The sequence below is a fragment of the Mirounga leonina genome, unplaced genomic scaffold, assembly GCF_011800145.1.
Source record: "Mirounga leonina isolate KUSES-001 unplaced genomic scaffold, KU_Mleo_1.0 Mir_170, whole genome shotgun sequence".
Lineage (NCBI taxonomy): Eukaryota > Metazoa > Chordata > Mammalia > Carnivora > Phocidae > Mirounga > Mirounga leonina.
The window spans coordinates 33928816-33953678 of NW_023270433.1; the positions used below are offsets into that span (position 1 = coordinate 33928816).

The 24863-nt window shown below is 36.8% G+C and overlaps 1 protein-coding gene across 2 annotated transcripts in view; it reads right to left on the bottom strand.

Annotated features, from left to right (window-relative positions):
- The window catches only part of ZCCHC7 (zinc finger CCHC-type containing 7), a 247143-nt gene that overhangs the window by 34179 nt on the left and 188101 nt on the right, over positions 1–24863 (bottom strand). For both annotated transcript variants that reach the window (XM_035016296.1, XM_035016297.1), the window contains exons 3-5: positions 20531–20574; positions 19183–19308; positions 17850–18020 (exon numbers count right to left, since the gene is read on the bottom strand). In XM_035016296.1, the coding sequence (XP_034872187.1) occupies positions 17850–18020; positions 19183–19308; positions 20531–20574 (341 nt within the window). The remainder of the gene's footprint in view (positions 1–17849; positions 18021–19182; positions 19309–20530; positions 20575–24863) is intronic.

Here is a 24863-nt window from a genome sequence, read left to right on the forward strand (position 1 = left end):
AAAAGAATTCAGAAACATTGATTAGCAACTACTGTACCATGTGCAATGTACCTATTTTTGCATTTAACTGAGGCGCACTCATTCAGTAATGCTTAGTTGTTCAAAAATACACAGCAAAGAATATGTGATCAGATAAATCTGATTTCAGATATAATAGTTAAATTTTGAAATAAAAAAACCAAAATATCTTGATCACTGGTGAAAAACAAAAGTATCCCATGCCACTCTCAAAGTTCATTATCTTTCTTCAGTTTACTCAAGCTTACTTCCTTTTTACCACAAGGTTTAAATAATAACAACAATCTCAGTGTCCTTACTAGCCGTTCTCTCTTGCCCTTCTTGTAACAGCTAGACAGCTACCACATATAGGCTGAGAAAGTGACTATCAGGAAAGAAAAACTTGGAGGGATAGAGCCCTATAATTTGGGGAATCTATCTAGCCATTTTAGCAGTGAATACATAATCCATGTACACAAGTGAAGAAGTCTTATTTCCTGCTCTCTAGCGTCTTAATTCTCTCTTTTTATAGCTTTTGGCACACTGTTTCTAAAAAAATCCCAAACATCTTCTGAACAACAATTAAAACTCCAGCTGATTTCATTGTCTCTTTGGTATTGGTGCTGACATTCTGAGATAACTGTGAACTAGTTCTCATACCTTCTATACCACACTGCTTCCCTAAGCCCACTAGCAGGTACCAGAAGTTCTAAACTAGATTCAGAAGAGATAAAGTATAGGTAAAATAATTTTAAAATGGGAGTTGAGAACTTTTATTTATAAACCAATTATACAAAGTCCATCATAAGTAACAAATATGTAGTAGAACAAATCATTTAAAACTACTGAAAGTTATCCTGATTCATCTTAACCAACTACATTAAACTCCTTTTATTTATAATTATTCCCTGATATCCAGTTCTACTTCTCTAATTCTCATGGGATTCTCCTGGGGAAATTTCCTTTTCATCCTCTCCCAAGAATCTTATCCAGGATATGTCAGGGATACAAGTAATCACCTTTAGGTCCAAAGTTGTGCTGATACTATAGTAACTTCAGTCTAAAAACTTGTCCTTTTTTTTTTTTTTTAAAAGAATAACATTAAATATTACAAAAGTAATGTATATTCATTATAAAGACAGAAAATACAAATAAACAAAAAATAAAAGTCACCTATAATACTACCACCTGAAATAACTATTGCAAACATTTCAGAATATTTTATTCCAAACTTTCTTTTATATACAAAAAACAATTGAAAAACAAAATTTAAAAAAGCAATACCATTTGCCACAGTTCCAATAAAAATGAAGTACTTAGGTATAAATCTAAGTATGTAGAGAATGTATACACTGATTACAAAACTCTGGTAAGAAAAACTAAAGATCTAAGTAAATGGAGACACATACTATGTTCATGGATTGAAGACTCAAAATATTAGAGTCAATTCTCTCCATAGTGATCAACAGACTGAACACAATACCAATTGAAGTCCCATCAAGGTTTTTTTGTAGGTACATGCGACTTATTCTAAAACTTAGATGGAAAAAGAAAGGAACTAGAATAGCTAAAGTCATTTTATAAAATAATAACAAAGTTTAAGAAATCACACTATCTGATTTTAATACTTACTACAAAGCCATAATATTATAAGACAGTGTGATATTGATGAGGTGAACAGATACTTAAATCAATGCAACAGAACAGACTCCAGAAATGAATCCACAGATGTGGCCATTTAATCTTTGACAAAGAGGTAAAAGCAACTCACTGCAAAAAGGATAGTCTTTTCAACAAATGGTGATGAACAACTGATCATCCACGTGTAAAGAAAATGAACCAACCTCACACTTTATACAAAGATGAACTCAAAATGGATCACAGATCTGAATATAAAACATAAAACAATAAACATTTTGGGATAATATACAGGAGAAATCCTTGTTAACTGCAGTTGGATAGAGTTCTTAGAAAGTACATCAAAAGCACAATCCATAAAAGAAAAAACATTGATAAACTGGATTTCACCAAATTTAAAAACTACTGCTCTGCCAAAGACTATCAAGAGAATAAAAAGATAAGCTACAGATTGGGAGAAAATGTATGGACATCACATATCTAAAAAACTCCTTATCCAAAATATAGAAAAAACTCTCAAAACACAATCAGAAAATAAACACAATAACTAAAAACTAGGAAAGGATCTGGACACTTCACCACAAAGGATAAAACGATAGCAAATAAGCACATGAAAGGATATTCAACGTTTTTAGCCATTAGGCAAATGCAAACTAAAACAAGACAGATACTACACAACTATTAGAATGGCTAAAATAAAAAATACTGACAATATCAAAGGCTGATGAGGATACAGAGCAATTGGACTTCTCACTTTGCTAGTAGGAATACAAAATGGTTCAGCCACTCTGGAAAACAATATGGCAGTTTCTTGGAAAGTTAAACATACATAGGACCAGCAATCTCCAACCTGGAAATTTACCCCAAAGGAATGAAAACTATGTTCACACAAAAGACTATAAACAAATATCCATAGCACCCTTATTTGTAATAGTCAGAAACTATAAACAACCCAAATGTTCCTCAATGGATAAATGGATAAACAAACTATAATACATCCATACAATGGAATACTACGAAGGAAATAAACTATTGACACATGGAACAACTCAGATGAATCTCCAAGATACCATGTAAGTGAAAGAAGCTAGTCTCAAAACTTTACAATCCTATGACTCCATTTACATGACACTCTTGAAAAAACAAAACTATAGTAATGGAGAACAAATTAATGGCCAGAAGTAATGGATGAGGGGAGGGTGTGACTATACAGAGATAGCAAGAGGGAATTTTTTGAGGGTGATGAAACTATCCTGTATCCTGATTGTGGTGGAGTTTACATGAATCCATACATATTCATATAACTGAACACCAAAAGAAAAGAAAGTCAATTTTACTATTAAAAAAAGAAGAATGGGATGTCTGGCTGGCTGTCAGTAGAGTATGTGACTCTTGATTTCAGGATTATAAATTTGAGCCCCATGTTGGGTGTGGAGATTACTTAAAAATATAATCTTAAAAAAAAAAAGAAAAAGACTGAACATAGGCTAGATTGGTTACTGACGATATTATTCCTAAAATGTTTTAGGCAGTAATAGAGTACTGTACATTACATATCAAGGTAAAAAATTATAAAATGAATATATATTCACTATAAAAATATAAAGAATAGTGGGGTACCTGGGTGGCACAGTTGGTTGAGCGTCCAACTCTTGGTTTTGGCTCAGGTCGTGATCTCAGGGTCAAGAGACTAAGCCCTTGAGCCCACTCCGCTCAGGGTAGAATCTGCTTGGAACTCCCTCTCCCTCGACCCCTCCCCACCATGCTCTCTCACTCTCTTTCTCTAAAATAAATAAATAAAAATCTTTATATATATATAGAATAGAAATAAAAAAATTCTTCTATAATTCTTGACATAACCATAGTAAACATTTTGGAATCCTTCATTCCAAATTATTTTCCATGCAAATCTATATACATATATAAATGTTTATTTGTATGGAAACAGGATTATATTTCATATACTGTTTTGTAATTTATGCTTTTCACTTAATGTACTGGTAACTTTATATTCCAATATTCCTTTTTATATTTGAAATTTTTAAAAAAGATTTTATTATTTATTTTGGGGGGCAGAAGGAGAGAGAGTCTCAAGCAGACTCTGTGCCGAGTGTGGAGCTGGATGTGGGGCGCGATATAATGACCCTGAGATCATGACCTGAGCCAAAATCAAGAGTCTGATGCTTAATCAACTGCATCACCCAGGCGCCCGTTATACCATTATTTATTTATTTATTTTTACATCATTTCTTTCTTTTTTTTTTTAATTTTTTTTTTAAAGATTTTTATTTATTTATTAGAGAGAGAAAGTACAAGTAGGCAGAGAGGCAGGCAGAGGGAGAGGGAGAAGCAGGCTCCCTGCTCAGTAGGACTCGATCCCAGGACCCTGGGATCATGACCTGAGCCGAAGGCAGCTGCTTAACGAAATGAGCCACCCAGGCGCCCCTATTTTTACATCATTTCTTAAATAGCTGAAGAGCATTCCATTACATGGGATGTACTGTAAGTTACTTAAATGAGCTAGAATGTTAAATTTTCGAGTTGCTTCTAATTCTCATTATTGTAAACAATTCTGAGATGAACATTCTTGTAGATATATCTTTGCAAACATCCATCACTGAATTCCAGAAAGGTTATCCAAATGTACTTCTGTATCCAGCACAACTTCTCTAACATTATTACTATTATGGAGACATTTTTCTTTCTTCCTATTAATTTGTAAGAGATTTTTCTATATTATAGAAATCATGCATTTTATAAAAATCTTTCCCAAGTTGTGGTCTGTCATTTAATTTTATTAATGGTCTCTTTGGATGGACATTTTTTTAAAGTTAAATCTATTCTCCCTTTTCCTTCATAGTTTCTGAAATTGGTGTCTTTGTTTTCTAGTAAGACCATTTAATCCATTTATTTATTGTGATAACTGATAGGTCTGGTTCTATTTTTAACCTCATACTTGTATTTTTTTATGCATTCTTGCTGTTTTCATTTTTTCCTATCACTTGTTATATTGTTTCTTTTGCCTCATTTTTATTTAGTAATCTAAAATTTATATGGCTTATTTTTCTTCTTGTAATTAAAACAAACTTCATTTTACTGGAATTATCTATGATTCACCTTATAGTTTTCAAATTACATTTTTTAAAGAATTTTTCCTAAAATTAAGTTTAAAAACAGATCAATAGGAAGTATTCATACACGCACCTTACACCTTCCTGGTTTCAGTGTTCATTGCTGCTAATTTTATTCTGACTTTTCCAATAAATTCACAAATGAACAACAGCTTGGCCATGTCATCTATTTTTCTCAGGATGTTCTACCCTCTAGGGATTTCTCTACTGCCTTCTGGCATTTAGTATTGCACAGGAGAAGTTTGATGCAAGCTTGATGTTGTGTGTGTGTGTGTGTGTGTGTGTACATGTAATGTGGTTTTTTTTTTTTCCTGTCTGGATGTTTGTGTGATTTTCATTTGTTTGACATTCAGACAGTTCACTAGCATATGTCTAGATGTGGGACTTTTTTCTCTCTCCTACTGGGTGCATGCTCTCTTAATCAGAATTTTTGTTCATTTTGTTTTGGGTCACTTCTCTATTCACAACATGAAAATGAACTGTGATTTTCTCAATTTTCCTCCTATTTCTTATAATGAATTTATTTCATTTGGGGTCATCTTTGATTCCTTTTTTAATCTACCTGTTCTTCATATATGCCTTCTATGAGCCCAACAAAAAAAAAATTTTTTTTTTAAAAAGAGAGACTTATGTCAATCCGGCTAGTATTAGGAACGGAGGTGGTATCTGCCAAGGACTGTATAGGTCTCTGACAAACTTCACAGAAAAATATAGTTTTCTCAGAGGTCTGGTTTGTGAGGAACAGAGAAGGAGTTTTAATTATAAAGATCTGCAAAGTACAGATGGTTTATCCCACTGAAAATTGTTATCTACTTCATTAAAAGACCATTCCTGTTGTCCCAGATTCTTATAAATGTATCAAGGTAAAGGTTATGTATAAGCATCCCTCCAACAGGTGAAGTAGTGGTAGGTGCTGGGGTTGATGAGGTGGGTAAGAAAGAAGGGTTTAGAAGTGAGACACTACAGTTTACTTCATTATTGATTCCTGTGTAAAAGATCACTGGCTAAGGAAAAAATAATAAAAATTTAGAATAACACTTCATGAGGTAATTAATTTAAAAGTTGAGTCTTGTCTTCTTATATATCTGAAACTCCCCCAATACAATGATTAGTGTTCTTAGGGTGTGTAACTTTCCTTTAGTATCTATGACTACAGAGAGAATTATTTTAACATTATATAACTGAAAGTTCAATTAGCTCATAATATTTTATTACAGAATTTTCTTGAGTTCCTGAAATTCTTAAATAGCATTTTATTAAAGCAATAATCATTAGAAGGCTGTACAACATGGCAAAATCACACTTGTTACTGAACTGAAATCTTGTAGAAATCATAATCGTTCTGTTTGTAAACAAAGGAAACAATACAATAAAAAGACAAAGGCAAAGCTAATCATGTCTCCTAGCCCTCTACCAATCTATTATCAGTCAGCTGAGGAAATCCAATGTTAGCAGCCTACTAGCTTGGTATGCATTCCTCTATCCCATTTATTTTTGTTCATAAAGATATATATATATATCTTTATATATATTATATTTATATTATCATAAAGATAATATATATATACACACACAAGCACAAAAATAGATTATAATAGAGCTCATTTAAAAAAAATTTTTTTTTTTTTTTTAAATAATCTCTACACTCAACATGGGGCTCAAACTCATGGCCCTGAGGTCAAGAGTCACGTGCTCCACAACTGAGCCAGCCAGGCACCCCTCATTTTGTTTTTACTGAAATAGAATCATTCTATAGACATCTGTAAATTTTCAAGAGGAAATGTGTGTACCTCTTAAATGGAATACCTAAGTAATTTAATTAGTATATAATTGAAGAAAACAGTGTTGGCTTTAAGATGAGTAAACTGGCAAGGATAGATGTCCATAATTAAGTCTGAATACTTTCACAGGTTTAAAATCATTCTCTGTTGCTGTATTTTCCTTCACTATGGACAATTTGAGGGAGATTATTAGAACTCAGACAGAAAACATATGAGGGGCACCTGGGTGACTTGAGTTGGTTAAGCGTCTGACTTTGACTCAGGTTGTAATCTTGGGGTCCTGGTATTTAGCTCCGTGTCAGGTTCCATGCTCAGAGGGGAGGCTGCTTCTTCCTCTCCCCACCCACCCCCAACTCATGTGCGCTCTCCCTCTCAAATAAATAAAACCTTAAAAAAAAAGAAAAAGAAAACTATGAGATTTATAAAGTCCAGGGGAGTTGACCCGCTTAGTAAATAAAATTTTTAGCCTTCCAGGTATTAATGAGAATCTGATTTCCTTAATGTCACTCCCCAAACTCATAGCTTAGATAACTATGTCCCCGAATTTGCCCTTATTGGGACGGCTGGGTGGCTCAGTAGTTAAGTGTCTGCCTTGGGCTCAGGTCATGATCCCAGGGTCCTGGGATCGAGCCCCGCATTGGGCTTCCTGCTCAGCGGGAAGCCTGCTTCTCCCTCTCCCACTCCCCTTGCTTGTGTTCCCCCTCTTTCGCTGTCTCTCTGTGTCTGTCAAATAAATAAATAAAATCTTAAAAAAAAAAAAAAGAATTTGCCCTTATTATTGGATCTAACAGTCAAATTCAAGTCCAAGTCTACATGGGCTTTTATACTTGGACTGAAAATTAAAAAGAAAAGAAAGGAAAAGAAAAGAAAAGGTGAGGGGTATAATGAGTTTGAAATTTAACAAAATTCCCAGTGGTCTGCTGCTGTATTTCTCAAAGACTCAGGTCTCCCAATGTGACTGCACTCAAAAGTTCATACCTAAGTCCCATAACATTCTCAATGAAAATCTAAAGATTATTTATCCCTTTAATTTTTAGGGCTGTTAATTTTGGTAAATAGGGGATAATCCTTCCCCTCTTTTGGTGGAAGTTACGTGTCTGGAGAAAGGGAACTGTTTCTATCCTCTACAAACTTATTCTTATAACTTCAATAAAGAAAATGTAAACCTGCTCTCAATCTGCTAGGTCTACTGAAAGTGACTAGTGCTACAGGGAGAGTTGAGGAGACTGGGGGAAACTGTCAGGTTAGTCACAGATGACTAGAAAGAATACCATTTACTACAATTTCAAAATAAGGACTGGTTTCTCCTTCAAATTCTCATGCTAAATTACATACCTTCAGTTAAAACTGTCTACCCTCCAAGATTATTTCCATAAGCTTTTATTTACATATATATAAATATATATATATATATATATAAAACACCATGAAAAGTTTCAGATATTCATTTATTAGGTGGTTTGGCAACAGTTCCAATGAATTATTAATTACTAATTCTGGGATTTACTCCCTGAACAACGAACACATATGAATTTTCACTAACATTATCATGAGTTTTGCATATACCAATCAAGAGGATAAGAGACCTCCAAGCACAGAATCTACTTAACTTCCTTGGGGGGTATTCTGGTCTCTCAGGTAAATAAGCATTTTATAAGCCTATTCAACTTATTTTTTATTAAGCAAATCAATCAATCCTAGTCATGACCCTGGCTCTAATATTGTGTTTAAACGACATGAAAATGTGGTAAAAAGCAAGAGAAATAAAGTATTCTAGCCCAAGTCATATCTTCTTTTCTTTATTCTAAAAAGTGAAAGAAATATTCTAACCCAAGTCATACTTTCTTTTCTTTACTCTCAAAAGTTGTGATGTTTAGGGCGCCTGGGTGGCTCAGTTGGTTAAGCGACTGCCTTCAGCTCGGGTCGTGATCCTGGAGTCCCTGGATCGAGTCCTGCATCGGGCTCCCTGCTCAGCGGGGAGCCTGCTTCTCCCTCTGACCCTCCCCCCTCTCATGTGCTCTCTCTCTCTCATTCTGTCTCAAATAAATAAATAAAATCTTTAAAAAAAAAAAAAAGTTGTGATGTTTAGGTGTCAGCAGACTACATATTTATGTGAACATATTTATCAATCTATTACAATGATACACTTGTTATGTTGACTTCAATTAAGTTCAGCAGGAAAATTAGTTTATGATTATTTGAATTGTAAAAGGTTATCAGAATGTTAGCTTTATTTTTCCTTTCCTCAAATTTGTCTTTTTAAGGTACTGAAAAAGATGATACAGTATCTTCCATCACAAAGTTATAGATTTTTCCATATGAAAGCCAATGGTTGACAAACCAAAAACACAGGACTGCATCAATACCTATAATACTGGTTTAAAATGGAGATATTAAAGAAAATCACTAAAGAAAATACTAAAGAAGTAGAACTGGCTATTTGAGGTAGTCGGGGGGGGGGGAACAAGAAAAAGGATTTCCTTTGCCTTGGATATTTCATTTTATTTTATGCATACTATAGGTATTACAGGTTTTGGAAAACCTGTTAAAACTTGATTTTAAATATGATTGAGAGATGCCTACCTCTTAATGAGTCAAGCTGAGAATTTCCAAGCCTGTATATCAATGTGCAGGATCTGACAACTTTCACAAGCATGACTGGATGGTAGGTAAGTGGGGTCTGTTGCCCCTAATTCACTAATTTGCTTATTAATCCTACAGGTGAGGTACTCCACTAGAAGCTGGAGATACAGCATCGAACATGTCTGAAAACAGACATGGAGCTTACATTCTAATTAGGGGAGACAGAAAAATACAGATTGTCCAATATAACTGTTATGGAGGAAAACGAAGCAGGGAAGAAGGGCAGGGAATGTTGGAGGTGCTGTTTTAATTACGGTGGTCAGGGAAGCCCTCTCTAAAAAGGAGACATACATGAGTAAAGGCATGAAGGAGATGAATCATTGTGGATACTCCGATACCCAGCAGACAGAACAGCAGGTAGAGGCAAGAAAATGTTTGGTCTTTTAAGGAACAGCAAGGAGACCAGGTGGAGTAAGCAAGGGATTACTGTAGGAGATGTGGTCAAAAAGCCAGATCACATATGGCCTTGCTGGTGAGTCTAAGGACTGTAGCTTTTACTCTGGGGGAGATGCAAAGTCGTATTTGAGGATTTGGGATAGAGGACTGATATAATCTGAGTTATGTTTAAAAAGGATTACTCTGGGGCTGGCCAAGTCAGTGGAGAGCATGCAACTCTTGACCTTGGGGTTGTAAATTCAAGCCCCACATTGGGTGTAGAGATTAACTCAAAATAAAATCTTTAGGGGTCCCTGGGTGGCTCAGTCAGTTAAGCATCCGACTCTTGGTTTTGGCTCAGGTCATGATCTCAGGGTTGTGAGACCGAGCCCCAGGTCGGGCTCTGTGCTGGGCATGGAGCCTGCTTAAGATTCTCTCTCTCTCTCTCCCTTTGTCCCTCCCCCCCCAAAATAAAATAAAATCTTTATTTATTTATAAATAAAGATAGATAGATAGGATTACTCTAGCCAGCTACTGAAAACTGAATATAAAGGGGAAAGGAAGCAGGGTACCAGTTCAGGAAGCTATTAGAATAATCCAGGCAGGGGCGCCTGGGTGGCTCAGTCAGTTGAGTGGCTGCCTTCGGCTCAGGTCATGATTCCGGGGTCCTGGGAATGAGTCCCGCGTAGGGCTCCTTGCTCAGTGAGGAGTCTGCTTCTCCCTCTCCCTCGGTCTCTCCCCGCCCTGCTCATCCTCTCTCTCTCTCATGCTCTCTCAATAAATAAAATCTTTTTTTTAAAAATATTTTATTTATTTATTTGACAAAGAGAGACACAGGGAGAGAGAGAACAGAAGCAGGGGGTGTGGGGGAGGAAGAAGCAGGTTCTCCACGGAGCAGGGAGCCTGACGCGGGGCTTGATCCCAGGACCCTAGGATCATGACCTGCGCCGAAGGCAGTCGCTTAACTGACTGAGCCACCCAGGCGCCCCTAAATAAAATCTTAAAAAAAAAAAGAATAATCCAGGCAGTAGATGCTCACTTATGCTTATATTAGGGGGATAGTGATAGAAATGATGAGAAGTGGTCAGATTCTGGATTATGCTGGGAATCATTCTTTTCAGGGTTAAAGCAATGCATTAAATTATGATACAACAGAAAACTGGCTCTCCATGGGTGGAAGAGATATGGAATCAGAAAGGAGAAATAGTCCAGGAATGGCTATATATTTCCTTCCTCAATATGCACTGTCTTTGAATGTAAGAGCAGGAAGGCAAGCAAACAAGTGCTCAGAAAATACTGACCCTTGTGTATGTTTCAAGCCATATGATTACAGGAAAACTCACTTAGCCTGGATCATGAGCTCCTATGGCACTGATATTTCCAGAGACAGGTGACATGTTATTATAGGCATAGCTTCTTGGCTCCCTCCTATGGTCTGTGTAATTTTTTATACTTTCTAGATATCTATTACTTCCAAGTCACCAAGCTTAGTCTTCTGATATTTCTGAATTTTCACCACCCTGGTGTACCTTCTATCACATCACTTTATTTATTTATTTATTTATTTTATTATTATTTTTTTAAAGATTTTATTTATTTATTCATGAGAGACAGAGAGAGAGACAGAGGCAGAGGGAGAAGCAGGCTCCCCGCGGAGCAGGGAGCCCGATGCGGGACTCGATCCCAGGACCCTGGGATCATGACCTGAGCCGAAGGCAGACGTTTAACTGACTGAGCCACCCAGGCGTGGCCCACTTTTTTTTTTTTTTAAAGATTTTATTTATTTTGTCAGAGAGAGCGCACAAGCAGGGGGAGCTGCATGCAGAGGCAGAAGGAGAAGCAGACTCCCCACTAAGCAAGAAGCCCGATGTGGGACTTGATCCCAGGACTCTGGGATCTATGACCTGAGCGGAAGGCAGAGACTCAACCAACTGAGTCACCCAGCTGTCCCCATCACATCACTTTTAGTCTGTTCTTTCCAATGTCTGCCTTATACTCTGAGCTACTCGAAGGCAGGGACCATGTCTTACTCATCTTTACTTCTTTAGTACTTGAAATACTGCCTGGCATATAGAAGGCAATCAGCAAATTTTTGATAAATAAATATAAAAAGTGTATTTGGGTGATTCAAGAGTGGAGATGTTTTTGAACAAAAGTAGAACTAATCACTATTATACAAAACAAAATATCTGAATTAAGGAAGTCTTTAATTTCAAAACTTGGCTCAATTATTGAGCTCAATAATTGTGTTTCAGCCAGTCTTATTTCTGGCCAGTAGTATCTCAATAAGACTAGGGAAAGGATAAGAGGCAAAAGGCATATGAATACCATTCTGTGTTCCTTGGAGTTGATAAAAATAAATGCCCTTTTCTTAAATAATTATCTGGACAAAAACAATATTCAGTAACTGTTCACTCTTTATATGAAGAGTATGAAGTGATAACTATAAGATACTTGTACTAGGTACTTTACATTTCCTACTGGAAATCCCCAAGATTAAACTAACCTTTAAAAAAAAAAAATCACATTGGGGGTGCCTGGGTGGCTGAGTCAGTTAAGTGTTTGCCTTTGGCTCAGGTCATGATCCAGGGTCCTGGGATCAAAAAAATCACATTGGGGGTGCCTGGGTGGCTAAGTCAGTTAAGTGTTTCCCTTTGGCTCAGGTCATGATCCCAGGGTCCTGGGATCAAGCCCCTCATCCGGCTCCCTTCTGAGGGGGGAGCCTGCTTCTCCCTCTGCCCTGCTCCTGCTCGTGCCTTATCTCTCTCTCTCTCAAATAAACAAAATCTTTAAAAAAAAAAAAAATCACATTAGGGCATCTGGGTGGCTTAGTTCGTTGGGTGGCTGGCTCCTGATTTTGGCTCAAGTCATGATCTTGGGGTCGTGGGATCGAGCCCAGCATCAGGCTCTGTGCTCAGCGCAGAATCTGCTTGTCTCTCTTCCTGCCCTCCCCCCCAACCCAATAAATAAATAAAATCTTATTAAAAAAATCACCAAAATTAAACAGATACTAATTCTCCATTTTATGTATATATTTCTTGAAGAAACATTTACAGACCACTAATATCTGTGAAAACCTACACAGTTTATACTGAGTTCTCAAAGAAACTTTTGAGCTGCTAAAATTTAGTATAGTGGTGATATTTAAGAGAGCATGTTCTCACAGCATCAAATGTTTAAAGAAGGGAGTCAAGTGAAATATGTCCTATGAGTTATTTTCTCCCACTGCATTTAAAATCTGACTTGAAGGAGTGACTCAAGCGCTGAGCTTTCTACTAGTGGATGGTATTTGATTCTTGTGCATGATGGTTAAAGGAATTATGGCTAGCAGGGATTGGGAAAGAAAAATAAGCAGGGGATTTGAGAAAAAAATTGCTGAAGGAAGAAAATTTAGGATGTTTGGGTTTCAGTTATACCTAACGCTGATGAACTCAGTCACACTTTAAAGAAAAAGGGTGACAATTTCAACAATCAGTAAAGACTGCTGAGGCCAGGATGGTCTCTTGTTCTTTGTACAAGCACAGTTCTCTGGTACTGCAGACGTGGTTCTCTGGCTGAAAATCAATATTGTATGCTACTCTGCTGATCCTTAGAAGTTGTTTGGGGATGCCTGGGTGGCTCAGTCGGTTAAGAGGCTGCCTTCGGCTCAGGTCATGATCCCAGGGTCCTGGGATCGAGTCCCACATTGGGCTCCTTGCTCGGCGGGGAGCCTGCTTCTCCCTCTGCCTGCCTCTCCCCCTGCTTGTGTTCTGTCTCTCTGACAAATAAATAAAATCTTTAAAAAAAAAGAAGTTGTTTAAAGAGCTGAAAACTTAAACCATCATTTATTTTTATTTGGAAATTTTTTTCACCTGTTTTTATAAATACTGGTATTTTAAATATAACATTTGCAGGTTTAAGACAGAAACTTGAGAGATCTTCTGAGCAGGAGTTAGACTGACAACTCCTAGAATGTTAGTAGGTGAGCTTCCTCCATGTACATTCATGAAGTATAGCATCACTTTAACTTTGAGATGTTGGGAAAAGCTGAATCTTACAATGTCTAAGTTTTTTTCTTCTTTTTTAAAAAAAATTTTATTTACTTATTTGCTAGAAAGAGAGAGAGAGCATGAACGGGAGGGGCAGAGGGAGAAGAAGAGAGAATTGCAAGCAGACTCTCGCGCTGAGCGTGGAGCCGGACACAAGGCTCGATCTCGCGACTTGAACTGAAACTATGAGTGGCACGTTTAACTAACTGCACCACCCAGGCGCCCTTCCGTTTTCTTATTTGTAAAATTGGAACATTAAACAGTATCTATCATACAGTAGTTGTGAGGATTACATAAATGACACAATCACAAATATCTACAGAACACCCATTATGTGCTGAGGATACAGCAGTGAACAAAGCACTCCCCCTTCCTAGTTAGTAATGCATTTAGCACAGTGCTTGAAACACTGTAAGTAATTAACTATAGCTATTATTATCTTGGAAATGTCAGATATACCTTACAGAATGGGATTATGTGTGCAAGATGTGCTCACACAGTTTAAAATTTTCTGTATATTTAAGGGGCGCCTGGGTGGTTCAGTTGGTTGACTCCTGATTTTGGCCCCGTCATGATCTCAGGGGTTGTGCATGAGATCGAGCCTGCGTTCAGCTCTATGCTCAGTGGGAAGTCTACTTCTCTCCTCCTCCCTCCCACATGCACTCTCTCTCTCTCTGAAATATTTTTAAAAAATAAAATTTTCTGTATATTTAAAAAATTGTTGACAAGAGGAGAGAATCTGTGGTAGACTCAGAACTGGAATTCTTTCCAAACTGCAGATTCTTTTCCTTTGGAAGGTATCAATGATACAGGTTTTCTATCCTTTACATTGTAAAACTCTGGAATTTGAACCAAATTACTTTTATGCAGTAGTTAACGTATGAGGCTTTTTCCCAAGCAGAGTTTAGGAAAAGTCTTTTATTACAGCAAGAATATGAATATGACTCATCAGTTTTCATTACAGATTCTCTTTGAACATATAACTGGTACTCTGGCATGACAGAGATCAGTGCTGTGGCTACCGGGATGTATAAGTATAAAGTAAATGGAAGTTTCTTAATGTCTTTAACTGATAAGAAGGTAGGGCATCTATAATTACCCAGGTCTTCAGTAATCCTTTGTGAACGAGTAACAAGTCCAGCAGGTGGGAAGATGAAAATGACAAAGAAGGGAGAACAGTACTATCAGAGGTACGGGCCTTAAATAAGCTGAAAGTATCTACATAAAGAGGGAGGAGTAATGACTTAGAAGCAGCCACAGTGAGTAAGAGTTTAATCCTACTCAACCTAATTCAGCTATGTGAGTCAAGAAAGAATGAACAGCAAGCATTTGAGAGGGTTGCAGGGGAAACACTGTTTTCTGTGGAGGACCAGGTTTCAAGACAAATTTAAAGCATGTATGGGACTGGATGAATAGTTCCAGCAACCTAAGGCCAGAATAACTCTGCTTCCAAGTGAATCCTCATGAAGAGCTTCTGGGATGGTGGAATGACTATAAGCTTCTTCAGATGGAGTCAGTGAAGTCCAGGTTTGATTGGGCTCCAAGGGAATCTTATACAAGGTGGGCAGTCTTTTAAGACTAAAAAAAGATCAATTAGCATCCAGAACCTTCACCATGTAATTACAAAAAACCCCAACAGTTAGATCTTGGCAGATTTAGGGGAAAGGGTGCTGCCTTCTCTGAAGTCAGCCATAGCCTAACCCTATCTTAAAAACTTAAATTCACTGGGGTTATTAATCCTCAAGGCCATTTTAGATAAAGAGTTTAACATACATTCGAGGCCAAAATTAAGCAGTTCAGCAGAATGGACTACAGATTTAATTCACAGCTGATTATATAACCTTTTACAAATCATTCTTAACTGTTCTGTACTACATTTTCTTATTAAAAAAAATGCTCATAATAATGTCTGAGATCCTTCTGTTATCACAGGCAAATAAGACCATATTTGTAAGAGCTTTTCAGAAGAAAGGAGTAAAGAAATATGCTATTAAATGTAACTGCCAAACTAGAAAATCTGCCAAAAAAAATTATAATTGACAACGTAATGCAGAGAACAGTAGTATAAAACTAAGCCAACTTAGGATTTTTACTTTTAAGACAGTAAATATTAAAAAGTAAGTTTAAGCTACTTTAAAGAAAAATATTTTATTTATTTATTTGGGAGAGAGTGAGAGAGAGATCGAGCGAGTGTGAGCGGGGGGGAGGGGGTGCGGGGGGGGGGGGCAGAGGCAGAGAATCTCAAGCAGACTCTGTGCTGAGCCCAGAGCCCAACGCAAGGCTTGATTTCACAACCCAGAGATCATGACCTGAGCCAAAACGAAGAGTTGGATGCTTAACCGACTGAGCCACCTAGACGCCCCAACCTACCTTTTTTTTTAAAAAAGATTTTAATTTTTTTGAGTAATCTCTACACCCATCATGGGGCTTGAACACACAACCCCAAGATCAAGAGTCACATGTTCTACCAACTGAGCCAGCCAGTTGCCCCAGTTTAAGCTACTCTGGAAAGAAATAACTTCTATCTCCACACCTAATCTTGAGAATCACATTCAATGTCACTAGTGGCCTAAGAAATACAAATAAAAACAATAAGATATCATTTTCTCCTTATCTGATTGGCCAAAACTTTAAAAGATCGATTATAGTGTTCAGAGCACTCTTTTTGGGGGGAAAAAAAAAGATTTTATTTATGTATTTATTTATGTATTTATGCTCCAGAGGGAGCACGAGCAAAGGGAGAGAGAGAGAAGCAGACTCCCTGCTGAGCAGGGAGCCCTACAGGGCTTAATCCTAGGCCCCTGAGACCATGACCTGAGCCAAAGGCAGAAGCATAACCGACTAAGCCCCTCAGGTGCCCCTGTTGAGAGCACTCTTAAACACATTTGGCAGGCGGATATATTAGTACTATTTATTTATTTAAGGTTTTATTTTAAGTAATCTCTACACCCAACATGGGGCTTTAACTTACAACCCCCGAGATCAAGAGTTGCATGCTCTACTGACTGAGCCAGTCAAGTGCCCCTACTGGCACCACCTTTTAGAAGAGCAACTGGACAATATTTATCCAGATATAAATGTATATATCCTTTAATTACACAATCCCACTTAGAATCTGACTTACTGAAATAATCTTACACACATACACACACACACATAAAGATATTTATTGTAGCACTGTCTGTTTTAAAAAATGGGCTGTAACTATAAATCTAGATGTATTGGTAGAGAAACTGCTGGGTAAACTGGTACATCCATACAGTGGAATAAAAGTTAGCCTTTGACAGGTAGATATGAGCTAATGCAGACATATACATTCATAAGGAATTAAGCAGAAAAAAGTCAAATTGTAGAACAATGTAGAGACAGTGACCCTATTTTTTGTTTAAAAAGACACTTTAAAAATTATAATCAGTAGTTGATATATTTACATGAGAAACATATATACCAAACACTCATATTCTAATAATGTTTTAATCTGAAATTCATCTCAATAGAAAGCCATATCACTTTTTTAGGCAAAAGGTTATAGGTATACTCCAATATAAATAAAATTAGAAAAATGTTTGTGCTTTGTATCATGTCTTTGTGAAGTATAAATTAAAAAGAAAAGATTCTTACTTTAAAAAAAAAACAACTTCTACAGCCTTTCTGGTCTTTGAAATTTTGACTAAAACTCCATATGAGGCAAAATGATGTCCAAAATAACAGTGTGCTAAAATTTAATGTGCTATAGGTAACTGAATGTCTTCTAAATTACTTTTGTTTTTTTTTTAAATCTAAAAAGTGAACTAAGATAAGCAGATCTAAAGTATTGGTGCTTTTGTCCTTCTTGCTTAAGGCTATTATATCAGCAAGAGTCATCAATAAGCAGCATCAAACCAGGCTTCATATAGACCTCTGTATACAACTGCTAAGTAGGTATATATTTTCAGCTAACTATGAATGAATAGGTACATAAATTTTATTATTTTATTATTAATTACATACCTCTTTTATTTCAAACCTTTACTTGGCAAGCACATTAAGCGAAGGAGGCAAGCACAGGTTTACAGTATTTCTTGATGCTGCCTCCTGATGAACCATTCAGTAGGATCCCTATCAGAGCATTGCTTTAGATGATCAGTAGCCAAAGGGACATGGCTATCATCCCATATGGTATAGAATAAACATTCTTTCAGGTAGGCTGACTGATAGTTACAAATTGGCACACTGCCCCCAAAGTCTGACAAATCAGTTATATGCAGGATACTCACATCAGCATAGTGGCCTATCATATCACATCGGTCACATCGTTTTCTCCAGGAAGGCCTTTCAAGACATCTGTGAGTGGAAGACATAGGCAAAGAACAGCCTAAGCAAAAGCGGGCTGGGCAGGCATATTGGAGGTGTCCTCTTTCAGAACAGAGACAGCAGGGGCGGACTTTCTAGGTGGCAAACAGAAAACCTCTTTAGCAAAATAGTTTGGTCTCAGATAGAAGATTTTCTTTTTCTGTATAATTCCATAAAATTTATTTCCATTTTGAGACCCCAATGAAGGTCAAATCTTGAGTGTAACTGTAAAATCAAACAAAATGTCTGAAATCAGAGCTTTAACACAAACTATCTGTATTCTGTGGTTGCCAAAAAGGCTCATTGTGCATGTACTATTAACTGGCACCTACTTCTTATGCCTCATCTTGTAGGAACATTGACAAAGTGGATTGTGCCTGAGAGGGAAAGTTGAGGATCTGAAAGCTAAGTCATAGGAGGAACAGATACTGAAAGAGGTTGCTTTGCCTGGAGGACCAAAGACAAAGAGGAAACCTAAAAGCTGTCTCAAACATCTGAAAGACAATCATTTGGAAGAAGGAGTAGGTAAATGGAAGGAATGTTTCTTGAGGGCTTACTATGTGTCAGGGAACATCTAAGAACTTTAGTTCTGTGTTGTTCCAAAGGTTGATTTATCTGTTTAACATAATTTACACAATAAACATAGATAAATGCTTAAAATGATAACTTTCTAACAATGAAAATTATCCCACAATGAAAAAGCTGTCTGGAGCGCCTGTGTGGCTCAGTCGTTAAGCGTCTGCCTTCGGCTCAGGTCATGATCCCAGGGTTCTGGGATTGAGCCCCGCATCAGGCTACCTGCTCAGCGGGAAGCCTGCTTCTCCTTCTCCCACTCCCCCTGCTTGTGTTCCCTCTCTCACTGTGTCTCTCTCTGTCAAATAAATAAATAAAATATTAAAAAAAAAAGAAAAAGAAAAAGCTGTCTCATAAAGTAGAAGGTTTGGAAGTGAGAGGCGTCTCAGGAATCATTCGATTTAATCTCCTCATTTTATAGACAAGAAAACAGAGGCATAGAGGGTGAAATGATTTGCCTAAGGCTGTGCAACTACCAATGGACAGCTGAATTGATTCCAGGTTTTTCTGACTCTAACTTCATTGTTCCTTCTCTGCTACTATTCTAGGCTGTGACCCACATGAAAATGTAATGTGAAATCTACACACATATTATGCAAGACTTGAATTCTAAGGTTATAGGGGTCCACTCTTAAGATTTTGATTTTTAACAATGAGGAAAGAAACATTATGTATTTCACATACTTGTGGAAAGGGGCAGTTTTTCGATAAATGGCCACATTTGTCACAATTTCTACAGGTAACATTTTTGTTGGCTGAATAGTATCGGTGGGTCCATCTTCCAGATGATCTATTATTAACTATCTGGGCCTAAGGGGGGGAAAAAATCAATAATTAAAAAAAATATTTCACTCTGTTCAAAAGAATTAACAGCTATAGTCTATTTAATCTATAGAACCCAGCAACAGGGAACTTTTGTGTTCTTAAAAGAAGTTAGAAAAACTTAAAAGGGGTTGCCATGAAGACAACTCTGCTTCTTGTCTGTCCCCCCACCCCATTCTTTTACACTTCTCCATATGGTTCCATTTCTTTTGTACCTTTCTCTACTTACAGTTGAGGTCCAGTAGGGGTACTGATAGGCATCATTTAGACATTCTGGTGACATTCACAGGCAAAGATATTGCTGATTTCTATATATGAATGTATATCATATTTTTCTGAATGAGAAACTTGCTTAAATTTTTACCTAAGGGATTTTTAAAAATGTTTTTTGTCTTTGAAGTCATAAAACCACATAACGACCGAACCCATTCTCTCTTTTGAACAGCCCAGGGTCACTGCCTATAAACTGGATTATAATTTCTACGAGACAATGAGATAATTTCCTTCCAATAGAGTACTTTTAAGATCTATTCTGCCTAGAGTAACCCAATTCTAGTTCTCCCATATTCTAGCCAAAATCTAGTGTCTTGCAAAAGATATTAGCAAAACATATCATATGGAATACCTAAAGGGGAATATGTAAATGCCAACCATGCTTTTATCTTGTTGGGTAGAATTTCATCTTTGAAAAAGCTTTTCATCTTTTACTTGTTATTCTGCTGGATTAACCAGGTAGGCCCCATGTAGACACAATCTAATGATCTCTTAAAACTTTTTTACTAAGTTGCAAAATTATTCTCTTTTCTAACCATCTGTCACAATTTAAGGCTAATAATTGACAAAGAAAAACACTTGCCACATCCTAAATATAGACTAACCATTTCCTTACACTGAAGAAGCAGTTATTTCCGGTGTTGATCTTTAGTGGTACCAGGCAATATGGGCTGAGAGGACTCACCATGGCAGAGAACAAACAGAAGGGAAAGGGGACTAAATCATTATGGCAATTAACTGACAAAAATCAAGGCTGAACCACACTTCTGACAAATTCAATCACCATATACTGAAATCAAACTTTTTCTTACAACATACTTGGACCACTGCTATCTCTAAAAAGTTTACTAAGTTATCATACTGAAGTGAAAGGAAACGTCAAATCAAAGGAATTTATTAATCTATTATTCATAACTTCAAAAAACAATTTTTTTACCTCTGCGTCTCTGTCACTGATGAACCAACTTACACCATCTTCTCCTACAAAACAAATAAAATGTTACTCAAATCTTGACACCTTAAAGCACTTATAGATTGACATTATTCAATTTGTCAGTACTGAAATTGGACCCCAAAGGTGTGGTGGGATATGTGAATACTTTAACCTCTTATCTTGGCTCCATATTACTTGTGTGGCTCTGAACAAATACTTAACCTCTCTTAATCTCAATTTTTCTTACCTGTAAAATTCATGAGAATAATATTTGCCCCTTCTACCTAAAAAATACTTTTGAGACTCAAATGAGATACGTGAAAATGCTTTGAAAATCATCAAGCCATAAACAAATTTAAAAAAAAATCAGTGAAGAAACAAAAAACCCAGTAGCAGATGCAGAAAAAAAATCTTATCTCAACTTCCTTTATCTGATTAAAGCAGAGGTTTATGAAAGTCTGCAGGGCACCCCCACCCCCACCCCACCCAGGGTCTCTAGTCAGGGAAGTGACTGACTTTGGCTTCTAGAACATTCTGAAAACACCAAGTTGTAAAAACCAGCATCATCAAAACGTTCCATCCTTTGAAGCCCTAAATACTTGTGTTAAGTTGGTAAACAAACCTTTACCTCTGGCAACTGAGTTGAGTTGCTCATTACTGAGCGCTCCCACACTTTGTCTTTCCTCCTGTTAATCTCTGTATCACTCACTAGTTAGTTCGCATGCCTCCACCACTCAGACCCAAGAAGGCAGAGGAAAGGTTTTGCCTTCCAATACCAGTATTAACTATGTCTACTCGCTTCCCATTGTAGTTGACTTTCATTGTAACATTTTTAAAAACTGGACTTTGAATACAATCTCACAATTGGGGGCTAGAAATTTAGCACTGTATTTTGTAACAAACAGTGAAATAAAACAACAAATAAGGAGATCAAATACCTAGAAACCAATGACTGATCTAAAAATACAAATGTAAAAACCTAGGGGGCTTGGGAGCCCTACATTCCTCTGTATCAGCTGTTTTCTTCTCTTTGCCCTTTGCAAATGGCTGCTATTCCTCTGGTCCACTCATGAACAAGGAGGAAGGGACATATGACTAATGCAGAAGCTATGGTATCAACAAAGGATTGAAAGATTTTTTTCTCTCCTTGAAGCAAAGTCAAGATTTCTTCCTTCCTCCTATCTATTCCTCTTCTCTATCTCGAAAACGCAAATCAAGCTTGACTCTTCTTTGAAAGGAATTTTGAGGAGACGTGAAGTAATCTACATTTCCCCAGGCCTACCAGGAGTAAGTGTCTAGAGATACATTTAAAATAAACTAGTTTAACTAAGAAAACCAAAAGGCTGCTTTACAAAAAGACCAATCCATAGGACAGCAGAGATGCTGTGCAGATGATTATGTCCTTTGTAAAGTTTGGAGGCTGCATCCATACATGGAGCATGGAGAATACATTAAATAGCTGTGCATCATCACCATCCACAACAGCATTCTTTTATTTAAAAGATCCATCTAAGGAGCATGCTCTGCTGTAAGTTTCAAAGCTGCCTTTTGTACCTCGATGTCCTTCATCTTTAAAATTCAAAATGACCATTAAAAATCACTTTAATTTAAAAAACTGCCTTAATATTGTCCTTAAAAAAAATAAAACCCAAAAACCAGTGAAATGCAAAATAGCAATTACCACCCCCAATTCCAAATAAATTTACAGTTGAACAGAGAACAGTGAGAAAAGGGAAGGTCTGAGAGAGGAAGATCTGACTCCATTTAAATTGTTTCAACATTCCTGTGGGATTCAACAATATTCCAGGTTGTATATTAACTCCTCAGCAAGCTACAGTATATTCTTACTGCAGGAAATTTACCAACAGGTACACAAAACAGGTTTCGATTACAGATGAAATCAGACTTCTCAATGGTAAATGGAACAAAGACTCACCAGAAACACATGAGCCAACTCCTGGTGCTACCCAATGATTCCAGTTTTGGTTCGATCCTGGTAATAACAGTTGACTCCTGCCCTTTCTCTTTTATCTATCCTGTTTTCTTCTTAACTCCAAATCTCAAACTAATGGAAGCTTTGTCTAAGGGCAACTCATTAGAACCTCTATGTGCAGCCGATACTCCACTTTGTTAAATTCCTGGAATGGGACTTAGAAACCTGGGTTCCAGTCTTAACCCTATCTCTTATTTGCTGTGTGGCGCTGGGCAGGTTATTGACCTTCACTGGGCCTGTATAATAATGGGTTGGATTAAATGGCATCCATGGTACCGTCTAGCACTAAGTTTCTATGATTCTTTTGAATTTTCATTATTAAAATCAAATCCATTGTCCTCCATGCCTCTGCAACTGGCACAGGGTGTCTTCCCTTAAAGACAACTTCCCACAGGGCCCAGAAGTACTCATCTTCCATGTGTTCACCACCCATTGCCATAGAATATAATATGGGATTGCCCTAAAGTGTAAAATTAGAATTGCCTTAAAGATGCCTAATATTAACTCTTAGCTGCCTTAGAGCCTTGTCTTGCTAATATCTGGGGCTGTGATTTTTTTCAAACATCAGAATTGTAATCAAAGCAATAGCTGGAAACTCCTTTGCATCAAATCAACTCAGTGCAACAAACACACTGAAAGGTTACAATGAGCAAGGTGCTATATGGTAAACCAAGAGGAAAAAGCTTATAATTTAGTAAAGAAGACAAATGAAAGAAGAAGAAAGGAGTAAGAGAAGACCAAACAAAATTCTACAGTAAATTTAGAGGAAGAATAGACAATGTCTGAATTTAGGGGGAAAAGGGGAAAAAAGTCACAGAAGACTGTGCTATAAAGAAAACTTTATTAAAGTATAATTTATATATTACAAAATATACCCATGTAAAAAATATAATATGATGTATTTTGACAAATGTACACACCTGTGTAACCACCACAACAATCAAAAATAGCACATTTCCACCATCCCAAAATGTTACCTTGTGCATATTTGCAGTTGATCCTCCACCCCAGGGCAACCACTGATTTGCTTTCTGTCACCATAGATTTGCTTTGCCTGTTCTAGGACTGTATATAATTAGCATCATATATTATGTACCATTTTGTGTTTGGCTTCTTTCACTCTGATTATTTCTTTTTAATTGACATAAGTTTTTCATTTGCCTTGAGAAAATACCTAGGAGTAGAATTATTGGATATAGTTAAGTGTATCTTTACCTTTATATGAAACTGGCAAATTTTTCCAAAGTGGTTCTGTCATTTCACATTCCCATCAGCAATGTATGAGAATTCCATAGTTTCATAATCTCACCAATACTTAAAACTGTCTTTTCAATTTTAGTCTTTGAATGCATATGCAGTAATGCATTAAGATTTTAATGAGCATTATTCTGATAACTAATGATGCTAAGCATTTTTTCATGTATTTATTTGCCATTCATACATCTTCTTTCAAAAACTATTTGAATTTTTAGCATTGATTGATTGATTGGATTGTAGGCTACACATCCAGTGTGGAGCCCAATATGGGGCCCGATCTCACGACCCTGAGATCAAGACCTAAGCTGAGATCAAGAGTCAGACACTTAACTGACTGAGCCACCTAGGCACCTCTTAGCTTGTTTTTAAATTGAGTGGTTTTTTATTTTTATTTTTTGAGGGGAGTGAAGGACGTTGTCTTTCTTTGATCGAATTAGAGGAGTCCTTTATATATTCTACATAGCAGTCTTTTATCAGACATGCGTTTGCAAATATTTTCTCCCAGTGTGGCTTGCTTTTTTCATTTTTTTTAAGAGTTTTCAGAAAAGCAAAACTAATAAATCTGACAACTTTTCCCTTTATGGTTTTCTATGTCCAGAGAAATCTCCCTATGCAAGGTTACAAAAGCAAGCGCTTTTTATGTTTTCTTCTAAAATTCTATAGTTTTAGCTTTTTATACTTAGTTATTACCCATTTCTCCCCATACGAATATCCTGTAGTTTCAGCATCATTTGTTGAAAAAATACCCTTTCTTCATTGAGTTGCCTTACCAACTTTGTTGACCAACATGCGGGTCAATTTCTAGAAGTTCTAGTATGTTACATTGAGCTACAGGTCTATCATTATACCATATTACAACTTTACTTTAAAAACCTAAAATCATGTAGAGTAAGTTTTCCAACTTTTGTGTTCTTTTTCAAGATTGCTCTGGCTATCCTTTGATTTCTGTATAAATTTAAACTTGCATTTTTTTTCTCTTTAAAGTAAGCTCTACAGCCAATGTGAGGCTTGAACTCATGACTGACCCCAAGATTAAGAGTCACCAGAGTACTGACTGAGCCAGCCAGGGGCCCTTGATTTCTGTAT